Raw genomic sequence first — 13,351 nt, 5'->3', positions numbered from 1 at the left:
CTTCGATGAAGATAACGAAACTGACATTACGTCTTGGCGGAGATCAAACTATAGATTAAACTATATCATCTTCGTCATCATGTTATTGCACCATCAACTTAAAGCTCGTAATGACAAAAATTAATACTGATGCTGAAAAGAAAGCATGAATTGTGAAGTTATTTCCATTTCTAATGGTAAAATTCAATGTCACTTGGTCAACCGACTGAAGCACTTAGCCATTCTGGATCCATGCGACAATGCGCACAGCTCATTGCCACATAGTCGTTACTTGTATTACTGCCCGTATTTTCACATTTTCCACAAATGGCTTAAACGGTGTTGGAACAGATACTTTCGTACGAACTGCCATCCGATAAGATATTTCTGATGGCTGCAGTCAACGGTCATTGGCACCTACCGATGTCACTGATATTCATGTTGAACTACTGCTATTATCACTATCCTAAAATTTCCCTTACAAAACAGCTCACGGAACATGTTTAAAGGCCTAATAAGGTATGCTTTGGGTCATTGGACGGTAAATTCGTTGCTCCTAAGTGGATTCATTTGACATCAGTCGTGTCCTCCATTGAACTTCACACTATTTATAGTCAGGGTAATCATTTGTATACCGAGTTCACCATATATGTGCAGGAATTTGCACTGCATAATCCATAAATCTACAATGTGGGTACAAGTAGGGAAACATGGTGGAATGCGAAGGTTTAGGAACCGGATGAGGTGCCAATCAAAGGTAATACTGGAAATTTAATGAACAGCATGCGCTGGAAGATTGACTTCTTGGCTAAAATGTGTTTTGAAACGATTTCGTCATCGTGTATTTGTACTGACATCAGTAACTTAACTAGTTCAACTTGAGCCGCAATCTGTGAGCCTATATGCTCCCTGAGTTTTTGAAGCACCATCGACCGTAGGATTACCTGAGGTCCATCAGTGTTGATCGGTGACGAACTGTAAGAAACACGCAGAGCCCTAAGTATACCTAAACTCTTGGGGAATTTCCGCTCTGATTTTTCTTAGTAATATCCGTGCACAGGTGATCTTGACTTATTATAAAATCTACCTAGCCATTTGGGAATTTTCTCCTCCCTCGGTATCGATCAGCCCAAACGTAATTGTGTAGCTATTCATGAGAATGCAAGAAATTTGACATCCAATGTGACTGCTCATAAACGACCTTCAAACAGAATCTTTTTCACACTCATCCACAGCCTGTGGAAAGAATGATCGATCAGACTCAGTCACTGCCACTGTGAAAACTGATGAGAAGAAACAAAACAAAAGACGTGAGTTTTCAGTTTCCCAGCGTTCAGTTTTCACACTTTTCATACAAGCTTTCCGACGTGGTGTACTGAAAAGACGTACCTTTTTGGGTGCTCTCCGTGAAATACCATCAATGCCGGATTGCGATGTTATCCCTTTTTAGTGAAAAGCACCGGAAAGCCGAGGCATTATTCGAAACGACTGTTTAGGTCATGAGTGTCACTTGTCTTTTGGATACTGGTCTTGGGGTTACTTCTCCGAAATCAAGTAAAATAAAATCAACAAATTCAAAATATTCTACCTTTTCTTAACGTTAATCCTAAAAAAAACTGGCGGCGTCAGGATTGCTCCAAATTCATTCTGACTTCACCGCAACGGCTTTGATAGACAGATCAATGAATTGCTGAGAGCCTTCGGTCTTTTTAAACGTTGCACATAGTGATGACATTCAGTGATGAGGGGATGTCAGCATTTTATCAGGCTGCAACCGTAGTCGATGAACCAAAGGTTTTTAGTGACTGATTTCATGTTTGTGCTTGTTTGTTTTGAGGTAGTTTACGACAGCACTCGGCCATCCAGGTACGAACGAATTCAACATTCCCTTCTGAGTTTTGCCAGGTAGAGTGTGGGCGAGTGCCTTCTGGTGATTCTGAAGCACTCATTACGAACGAGACGGTTACATAAGGTTAAAGTGGCCAACCAAAACCTTCCAATACCCGTTGCGCCTACTTTACCGAAATTCCGTTCTTCTATGTACGGAAAATGTTCGTCTGAACCGTCAGGCTGACAGGGTCACCATTGGCAGGCACTACAATCAGCAGCGTCTACCTGATAATGGACGATTTACGTGGTGTAGGCGCCGAAACTTGCAAGCATAATGTTGATAGTATGCCCATGTTTGCTAGTGGTAGACGCCTCAATTTCAATATATATATATATAACTATCATTATCCCACGAAGATAATCTGATACCCTTAGTTATTCTGACCAAAAGACATTTGGTCAATAATGACCCTCATCATCCGCTGCAGACAAATGTGGTGTCCAATACGTTCACTTTACAAGTCTTGCTCCATTGCTGAAATCAGGCTCGTCTCTTCATGACAAGGGGCACTGCTCAAATAAGAAGAGTTCTTTAAATGAATCTAAGTAAAGCATGCAACCTTCAGACAGGTACCGGTACCCCATGAGAACCATTGGCCACCGATGAAAGAAATAATTCTTACCGATATTATCATTTAAAATTAACTGTACGCTTACAAGCACCAGGGGCCAATCTGAACCGTAACTTATCCGTCACAAAACTAAAATTGAACCAGTCAGTCGGACACCTCAAGTCAGCTTAACTCGAGAGGACCTTCTGCAGGGCATTTCCTCTGTTAGATCATATTCGGTTGATGGCACACTTGCACTGGGAGAATAGATCACCGTCTATTTCAAATAATGCTTGAGCACATACTGAAATACCTGATGTGCCTGATGAGACAAGCAACCATATAGCTGTGAGCCTACAGCTCAGAACCCAGTATAATCAATAAAAAATCTCTAGGGATCGCAGTTCATTTCTTTTGGTTGCAAAAATTGATTCAGTTTTCTGTTACCCGACCAAACATTTGCACGATGATCTTCAGCTGGGCAATGTTGACCAACCGAGACAGTTAGTTTGGTGTGTACCAATGTTATGAACTCGAAGCACATGTCTATCTTGCCACTAATCTCGGATTCCTGCTCCCCGTTAGTGAACGCTTTCACGAGCTTTTCCATGGTTGTTACCTTGTCCTAAATCCATAACTATATGTCTAACGTGAATGATTGACTAAAAAGTAAAGGTACTGTTAACTCCCGGTCATTTCTGTCCTCTCGTGGTTCGGAACAAAGACGAGCAAAGCCGACTGTCAATTGGAAAAACACATCACGGTCAAGCAAGTGTTAATCAGAATAACTTTGCACTAGGCCGCAGATTTTCAAACAATCGGTCTCAATTCACCCTATCGATATTTTGGTAAACAAACGAAAGGCTGATTTGTGGCTGCTAAATTGATTTCGTTATGGGTGTCGGCATAATATATCAGTATCATCCATGGTTTTTCTTGATGTTAGTATTTTTCATGAGTTGCTGGCCACACGTTCACTTGTTATCACTCCCCCATCTTAGTATTCATAACCAGGTTGGAGGTTTAATATTCATGACTTGGAGCTTTGCGTCCATTTAAGAGCTTATGCGACTGGCTACTTAGAGCCAAATCGTTTGATTCTGTGTCTGAATGTTTGCCAACTTATCCGTGAAATCTAAAAGTTTGCTGGTAATCAGAATGTCTGATCAACTAACCGAGCACTTAAGGGACCAGAAGATTCCTTCATAATATGATGTTATCAAAGGTGAGGCACTTTTCGTGGAAGTTAGTAAATCCATTGAGAATGTTGGCAGGTCGATGGGTGAACAGTATAGTCAAAGGTACTCAGACTAGTTGAATTTATCACCTGCTAACTTGCCCTTTCACGTACCCCACCCATGACTGGAACTCCATTCTCTTACTTTGGTGATTTCGTCACATCTGTGTTTATTGAGATAGAATGTCATAAATTATGCCGCAAGGGTATCTCCTGAGATGTTACCGGTTGCTTGCAGCCAGTTTCAACTGATTTCCGATCTAGTGGAAAGCACAGTATTAAAGATAGACTTATCTACCAACGGAGTTACTGCAGATGGAAAAGCCCTCAAGCATATGTCGTCACGACAATCATGTTACGCAATGTCAGGGTCCGCACAGGGTTCTGGTGACGCAAATGGTCTTTTTTGTTTGATCGATACAGTCATTCTGTCGTTTGAGTGTGCAAGTACGAGGCTGCTATAAAGGAAGTTTATCTCACATTGGGCGGTCATTGGCAATGTGCTACTCTAGAAAAGACAAACCCACACATATTTGCATACATCTTCTCTCCATACGCTTAATAAGAACTAGTTTAATGGTACTTCGAGGGAGGGCAGAATATCGGGGTTTCCACTTCATATTTGTTCCGTGAATAAATAAAGATGTATTTGCTTACTCTAAGCAAACTAAATTTGATCAAATTCCAGATGCCTTGAAAGATCTGTCAATGCCTCGTATTCGCTGCCCCCTAGCTCTCACATGAAACCCGTAACGCTTGCTGATTCACTTCAGCACATGTAACCTAACTGACCTGATCTTGAATGTCAGAAAATTGAGCAAGGTGAACGGTCATTGAATTGACAGACTCATGTTCGAGTTTTGATTTTCTTTACCCGTCATTTCTTAACCGGGATTATAGCTGCGTGCGGATTGTGCTGCGTGCACAATACGGATCCAGGTTAACCTTATACAAACAACGGGCACAGGAACAGATTTTATGGTTCCCGTGATATCCGAAATCCTACATTAAAAAGTTCAAAATACGCTTTTCTCATATAGTCATTTTAGTGACTACATTACAGATTGCAGAATATTGAATGGATACCAAATAAAACGTTCTATAGCAACTCAAACAAAAATGTTTATTGTAAAATTTAAGACACGTTCACTGTCTGTGCGATACTTTGTTCTAACAGACATGTATGGTATATGGTTGCAATTCCCTGTAAATTCAATTTGTTCCATTTGACGAGCCACTTCGGTACGTAGAAGAATCTATGCCCCTCACTCTATCGGCTATTCACTTGCCTTAAGACTAGTAAACTGTTCACCTTGCAGTTTTTCATGCATATATCACGCGCGGCTGATAAGGCGGATAGCAGTGTCCTTGACAAGAAGCTAACGAATTTTGTTGCTCATCAAGGCTGAATTTTGAAGAGTTCACGGTTCTTAGCCACCGGTTCGAAGCTAAAATACCCTGGATACTGATCTTATCACTCTGAATTACGAAGGTCGGGTCGTCGAATAAAACTTTGAGAATGTGTTCATTCAAGTGAAGTCAGGAAGATAAACTGACCCCCGGTTCGTAAATACAGCGCCCTTCTATTTTCGATGAGCAGGGTGAATATCCTCAAGCAGATGTCGAAGTTTCGAATAATTTCTAACGGACACGTCACCACTATGGTAGTTATACATCTAGGTATCCGAGATGTCAACTGAGCTGTTTCCCGTCGTTATCATGACTTACGAATACCGTGGACAGTAAAATTGTATCTTTGCGATACACATCAGATTGTCTCTTGATAAACCTCTTACCCGAAATATAGTCGCTCAAATTGTAAAGCGTACCACGTACAAACATTTGCAGAACTGGATCAATAACTAAAGCAGACGTTTTCAGACAACTCATTGAATTGTTATCCACGTTGTAACAGGGTACAGGAGGATCCTTTTATACCATTTGGGACAATATATAACAGATTAGTATGAGTGAAAATCACCGTCGGAAAAAACTGCCAGAAATTCTGAAACGTGTTGTTGCCACAACTGGCTTTGAGCCAACATAATCTCAGCAGTCGGTTGTCCACGCAAACACAAGTCTATATAGAATTCCAAGTAGCCAGTGTGTTGCACAGTGCAGAGATAGATTATACAGTTACCGGAAGCGATTGTGTAGCTAAACCGTCTAAAGAAAGCTATATACAAAGATATCGTTTCCTTCCCCTAAATGTTCCGGACAACACAGACTCATTCATGCTTCATATGTAAACCACTATCCGATAGGAAAACCTAACAGGTTGTAAGGATTCCTCGGAAAGTGATTTTTACACAATTAGTCGTTGAGTAAATTGCATTTTCTACGCTGTATCAAACGGTCAAATGATGATCACATTCAGACGGCGCCTGACCTTAAATTTCAGCAGAAACTCGCAAGTTAGCTTCATGAAAAATGCAGTTACATTTCATCCAAACACAAAGAGCTGCAAAAATATTTGTACTGACCAAAAGGGTTCATGACTTTGATTTTTGCGCAGTGTTTTAGTCGCAAGACAGCGGGCGCGATTAAATTTCAGAAAGCATTCATTTTGCATTCTAAAAAATGGATGGGGAAAAATCAGGAAAAAATGATAACGGAGGAGCGTTTGAACGAATATACTGCCGATGAAGATTTCTAGAAACACGAAATTCTCACTTCCGTCCTGTAGCTTCCAAAAGTTGTCAATTTAGTTTTGCGAGCGATCGAGGAAAGAACTTACTGATCGTCGGAATACCAAAAAAGAATTAAGCAATTCGCCTTGTTATAACTTTTCCTGTAAGCTAAACTGCCGACAAAGGTTTCGGGGCATGTCTAAATTCACTAGACCGACGCCCTTGGTCTGTCAAAGCTGGAAGCCAAATTTCTAGCAAACATTTCAATCTGTTACATTAGTTTTTACTATCTGGTGGGAAGGAACTTTGATTTACTTCGTGTTTCGTTTCAGAACCGTTCGTTGTTATCTCCACGTTCGCATTATTCTCCACATTTGCGTTATAAGGAGCTTTATGCGGGTTCAAGTATCGTAGACGATTTTGGATCCCTAATGCCAAACAAACAGACTTGTCTCGTGCAGACTATATTCGAAACTCACGTCTCTACATCCCAAATTTGCTAGTGTGCCGAAATAATATTTTTTGATCTTCATTTCGTTCGTTCGCCATCTGCACTTGTGTGTGGATGAAGTGCTCTAACAGAACGTTCTGAAATGTAACTGAAGCAAGAACTTCAGCAGTTCGACAGTGGTGAAACCATTTTGTGGATAAAAAATCTGAAAGCTTTTAAAATATGTATGTACGGTTGACTAGTTCGTTATATGTAATAGACTGCCAACATTAGTCGATAACCTGCTCATGCGGATCGCAACTCTCCAATACGACTCCGACCGGCAAATTCACTGACAATACCACTTTTAGATCGAGATGTATGGTTCAAATTGTGACGATTTCGTAGGCCTGTGTGACTTCGCTCGGCGTCGTCAATAATAAAGTATTAGTTTACATCGCATGTCAGACGGTCTGAAACAGGACTTGTCCTGGTGATGTTGGATTTAACTTTTCAACAGTGTTCGTTATCCTTATAGATCCATATTTGTCACTTGGCCCGCTGCTCTATGAAGCCGATCGATTTGTGTGAGTACGTAAAGTTTAAAAGTTCTCTCGGCTGTGCTTTTCTTATGATGTGCAACGTCGAGAGTGAGCGCGCGAGTGTTGGGTTAATCTGTCGCTGTTTATCCGTGTACATTCTGATAACCTAGTCGAGCAAGTTCCACAATGGCCTTGAAAATCAAGTGGGTCACTCGCATCTACTTGAAGCAACCACTTGTTACGCTGAACTACAGCAAGCCAATGAGATGCATTTTTCCAAACTCTACGCAGCAAATTCAGCATCACAATGTCACCCTATAGTCTATTGTGGGACATTTTGTGTTGAGAGGAGAGTTTGAATGTTTTGGAATACTTAGTGAGCCACCGGAAAACTCGGGTTGAGGAAGAACAGGATGAGGAAGCATACTTTTCCAACGGTACCTACGGGAAAGCGTGAGTTATACGTTTCTCGTGCCATTTGCATCTATTTGGTGTGTCCAAATTTAATGTCTCGATATCTAGTGTGGATGACACGAAATGGATGATTATTGGATGGCGCTGTACTCCAAATGTAATGCCTAAATATATACACTGAAAACGGCGAATATATGACCTCTCTCAGTCTTCAGTGAGCAACTGAATCCATAATTTAAAATATTACAAATGTACCCAAAAATTCGAAAGCCCTATTCAGACAAATCATATTTCAATCCATCTTTGGAAAATCACACTTTATCCCACGAGCCTGACCTACCTGACAACTTGGTGTACCGACCAGGAAATCAACACAGCATCCGGGTTGCAGTGGACAGAAAAGTGTTTGCATAAAGCCCTATTCAGACAAATCATATTTCAATCCATCTTTGGAAAATCACACTTTATCCCACGAGCCTGACCTACCTGACAACTTGGTGTACCGACCAGGAAATCAACACAGCATCCGGGTTGCAGTGGACAGAAAACGTGTTTGCATCGTTTTGTATTAAAAGGTTGGCTAAATAAAACTACAGCTTTGGCTGGTTGAGGAGGAACCAGGTGCTGTATTGATATTCACTTGGTTAAATTGCGCTGGCTAATGTACATTTGGAGTCCAACAACAAGGTATCTCAGCATAAATCCCATTGAGCGCTTTGCTGATCTTGTCCCATACCTTTGTGGCATCCGGTATTCTGAAAATAAAAATGATGGAGAAACGGAGCAGAAAGACCAAGTTCATTGCGAACCAAACCTAACATTCTGAGGGCTGAGCAAACTTCTTCACGTAACACAATAACAAAATTAGGAATAGAGTTGTTAACAGGCTGTGCGTATATGTACGCTTCAAACCTGGATGCCTATCAATCTACCAGAATAATATTCAAGCCATATATATGTATATATGTACATGTCTGCGACATATTTAAGGAGGCTCCCAGGGAAATGAGTGGGATTTCCTCTTCCTGTACTCCACTCGGTAGCCGTAGCACACTTTTGGGACGTTAGTTTTGAGACTTCATCGTCAGTCAGGTACAAGCCTGATGAAGAGATCTGAGGTTTCGTTTAAACATTTCTACTTCCACGATGTTTGTCTTAGAAGAAATAGTATGGCTGTGCTTGAGACTGGCTACATATGGCCTTTAATTTTGTCGCCACGTGTTCCTACAGGCTGATAGGATTAAACCACTATTCTGTTTTGCTGAAACACTCTTCTGGCAGAGAGACATCAATCTGACCTAGATACGGTTCACATCCGAGCTGCCGTTTGGTTTACTCATTAACGGGATAACTACCAAATCCAACCAGCCCAACAGAACGGGTTCCTTCGTAGCTCATCCTAGTCCAGGCTCCTTGAAAAGATTCACTAATCGCCGAGCAGCTATTGAGGACTGCACGCACTGACAACCTAAGCGACAAGTGTTCATCATGTAAAATGCGAGAGAAACAATAAAAGTTGAATTTAAGACAATATAATGAGTTTTGAATTTGCCGTGCCCTCACCGACGTTCGCTCTACGTTACTCCATCCATGTGACCTGTTTATGCTGGCCTTTGTTTCACAACCCTTCTTTCGCGCGTAGTCATTTCATATGATTTATTTTAACACTGAGGAGTGCACGTGTGCATCGCACGCTGCCTCGGAGTGGCGACAGTCGTAGCGTGATCATTTTTTCGTCACATCAGCAGTTCTACGCCACTACAGTTGTGGCTTCGATCACTGGGTGTAGAAGATTGCTGTCAGTCAGAGGATGACGCAATTGATGTGATGCCAAAACAAAGATCATTGACTGAGGCTATAAAAAGTATAGGAAATTTTAGAATGTTGTTCCAGTCCAATTTTCCCACTGGAACTATTCACAGCATGAATGTTATGCGGTCGCTCAGCTTGGGAATACCACACATTTGTTTGAGAAGAAAGCTGATGCCGCAGCTGGATACGTAATACGATGGAGGGCTCACTTGACACGAAAGAAAAATAAAGCACCTCATTCGACTGTGTGACCATTGAACCCAAAGCTCATAATTTCATCTTACTCGAAAGTGATATCTGTCTGCTCACAAACATGACTTCGATGCACTGGTCAACAAGGTCGATCACAGACTGTCGTACAATGTATTTTTCTCTCTTCACATAATAAATCACCCTTTCCGTAGTTTTTAGTTCAGTCGCGTATGCTGGCCTTATGACTGCTGTAACCAGAATCACTAAGTATGGTTTAGTCACCGCCTACATTAACACCGAAGACGGATCTCAACTTACCGCAGTATTGACAGCATGATTACAAGCAAGCAGCCACTGGAGATTGGGTATCAAAGGAGTAAATTGTGTTTATGCTAAATATTTCGCTCTCAGGTTTGTGGTTCATGTGATATGATATGACGGCTTCTGGCAGCCACAATGAAGATTTTTCTCCTCACAGCCTACCTGCATAGAAAATACAGTCATTTTAGAACAAAGCGATTCGAGGTTAAATGGCTTGGCTGATTGAAAAATGAGTGACACCAGATTCGGTCTAATTCTATGCTGATCACACTGCAGGTCGAATACTCGTCATCGAGTGTTTGTTTGTACATTTTCTTCGGCTCATCAGTGTAAACTGACATTAGCTGCAGGACGAAATCTCCCATTTGGCTGTCCTGATTGCCAAACCAACCCAATCAACTATTAGGTAATAGAGGCCCAACCTCGGAACTGTTAAACCCGTCTGCATTTGCTGTTTTGCTGAGTCACTTGGACTCCAGCCCAGCGAGAATAAAATGCGATCAATGTGGGCCGTTTTTATAGATTCCCTAGTGAGAGCGTTATTCTTCTTCCCGTACAATGGATCAAACGGAGAGCAGAAAGGCAAGTAGCAAATGGCGAACCGGGGCAGGTAATTCTATTAATACAAACAAATGTGATGAGAGATGTATGCGTGATTAATACAACAATCTTCAGCAGATTTTATCATGATAAGCTTGGTTTGTTTGTCTTCACCTTTCGGGGATTGGTGGGCTGAAAATACAAGATATTCCCAGCTCGAAACAGTTGTTTACGGAACGTGTAGTTAATCATTATGACTGTTAGCAGTATCTCGTTTAGTAGTGATTTTTCTACCTCAAAGTTTTGGCCCATGGAGCAGATGTTTGAGTGTTTATTTTTGGGGAATGGCCGAATCAGAACTACACCCGCTCTCCCGGGAATAAGCCTGTCTTCGTTGTTACGCTCGTTCAAAAAGCAGGGCGCATAAAACAGCAGTTGATCAAATGGTTACCTTAACAAGTGGTAGGTAAAAATGTTGGGGCTTTCCCTTCCGGTACTTGGAAATTTTCGGTCACCTTATAGTGCAGTTGCTATCGGGCTTTCTTAATGAGTCTAGATTCTTCCATGTTTTACAATGGATCCATTTCTCCAGTAGTCTAATGAGTAGGCAGAAAAATAGCCATCTGATATTGACGGACCTCTATCATTCGTAAATGCGGCAAGGAGAGTAGAAAAAACAATCACCATAGAACTAGCGTTCTCTCAGCAAGAAATTTTAACGAAGCACATACTAGCAGTTCGTCAAACATTGACTGGGACGCTCTATTGTTATCTCGTTCACTGTCACGTATCTCTCGACAGATACTGCGGAGCTAGGTAATCTGTTCGGCCTAGATGTTGATACGTAGTTGGAACAGTCTACGAATTGGCAGATTGTTCACATCCTGTTTCCGTCCGTCATCTCCTCCGAAGTCCCACCCTCAAGAATAAGATAGAACGCACTTAGTCTGTCTTCAGAAGGACATATATATATATATATATATATCCGTATCTGTCATAAATTTCCCTGATACAACAAAACAGTTATGGAAATAAACCGCGCCTTCTAAGGAGGAAATTCCGTGTGAAAGATGAGTAACACTGCAACGTTTCCACTGTGTTTGGATGTTTAAGACAGTTATCATCAGTCTGTGATGCAAACCTTGGCCTCACACCAAGTATGGAATCCAGATATTTGATATTCACTTAATTGACAGGTATGTCTGTTATTTTTACGTAGTTAGGGCACTTAGTGACTATTTCTGTCGTTAAGGTGGATTATAAATATTGTGTGTTTGTCACCAGCCGTAAATTACATCAATCTCTCAGTAAGAGCAGTATGACAGAAGGGACTGGCTACCCATATCTTGTGATTTAATTCCATTGCGGGAGATTGAATCAAAGTCAGGCAACAGAGCAAGAATTTACTCATAAGAAACAGAGCTTATAGTGGAAGATATCGGAGTACGTCTGATCAACAGAAGACAGTAGTGTCATGTTTCATGAGCCAAAATCTCTTTTTATATGGATCTCTGGATGTGCAACGGTGGAAATTCCATGCCAAAACATTTGTCTTCTCCTTATCTTCTTAAGTGCCCTGTGTAAACTTAACGTTAAGAAAGTTAATAGAGGTCACCACGTCAAATCAGATGACTCCTGGGATCACAGCCACATTCAGTATATGATGTTTTAAATGGGACTGAGCCTCCCCGAAACCATGTTCCGAACTCTACTGATATTTAAACGAGAGACTTTAATCGTGGGAGTCAAAGGCGGAAGTTTTGCTTGAAAGACATAACAGCATATGAAGCAAACCACAGCTAATATGGTAGTTTGCCTATAAAACCGAGATTCAGCAGAATGGTGTGCTTTTCCATGGTTCATTAGAGAAAAGCCTCTTTGAAGACTCCGTTAAAGGCAAGTTGAAAAATTTGCCTCCATGACTGAGAAGCAAAGCGTCGATTTACACATGACACACTCCTCACTAATGAACGTATTGGTGGATTTGGTGCATAAATTGCCTAGTCCTGCTCATCCCCATGCTTTTGGGTTTTTGGGAGCCTAGATGATGGAGTGTTCGATTCGTGGGCACTGGACCACAATTTAGAATTTCGTCCGGGAACCTCGTCCCTCCGTTTGTGTTGCAAGCACTTGGATCCATATGCAAAACTATTTTTGTCTCTTCTGCGTCACAGCAAACAAGGCCATTTCTGTTCGCTTGTGCAAGAGAACAGACATCGAAGAGAAAGAAAAGTCCGTTTGATACAGAATATCATGAAGTCCCTGGCACTGGTCGCGTGCCAATAGCGATGGTTAAATTTACAGAAAAATTTTCCGCAACTGATGATTACCTTAGTTTTGCAACAAAAAGGTCATTCCAATGCGCGCGAGAGGAAGTTTCAGGAAAGCGTTAAGTGATACGTCTTATGAGAGGTCGGGTAAAATTTTCTAAATTTGAAAAAATGGCGGCTCTAAAAGTGTTCATGTTTGGAGTGAAAAAAGACTTTCTCAAAGTGGCAACTACTCCTGAAAATCTGTCATTTTAATGAGGCGTCATCTGGAGGACAGTATCAGTGAATTGCCTTCATTGTCTTAAGAGGACCTTAAATAGTGTTGGGGTTGGTACCGGAAGATTCAAAGGCAGCCAAGATCTACGTTAGACCAATTTTCACTGGCTATCCTACCTGAACAAAGTCACTCGCAAGCCGATTGAATTTATCTCCGGTTCAGTCGCAGAGACAGCCATTCCACAAAGTGACTACACGGATGGGCACTGCCGAGTTCACGGAGAGGTTTTACAGGATATCTTCTAGTAGAAACAATGGTGTTTCCAG

The 13,351-nt window shown here is 41.4% G+C and overlaps 1 protein-coding gene across 1 annotated transcript in view; it reads left to right on the top strand.

Annotated features, from left to right (window-relative positions):
* T265_08776 (hypothetical protein) overlaps positions 1–13,351 on the top strand; it is a gene marked incomplete at both ends in the record, with an annotated part of 153,407 nt that overhangs the window by 88,183 nt on the left and 51,873 nt on the right. Inside the window, one exon of the mRNA XM_009174668.1 lies at positions 1,215–1,289. Coding sequence (XP_009172932.1) covers positions 1,215–1,289 — 75 coding nt within the window. The remainder of the gene's footprint in view (positions 1–1,214; positions 1,290–13,351) is intronic.

This window comes from Opisthorchis viverrini (assembly GCF_000715545.1).
Source record: "Opisthorchis viverrini unplaced genomic scaffold opera_v5_234, whole genome shotgun sequence".
Lineage (NCBI taxonomy): Eukaryota > Metazoa > Platyhelminthes > Trematoda > Opisthorchiida > Opisthorchiidae > Opisthorchis > Opisthorchis viverrini.
Note: the sequence above shows the minus strand (reverse complement) of the source record. Positions and strands in the feature narration are given on the sequence as shown.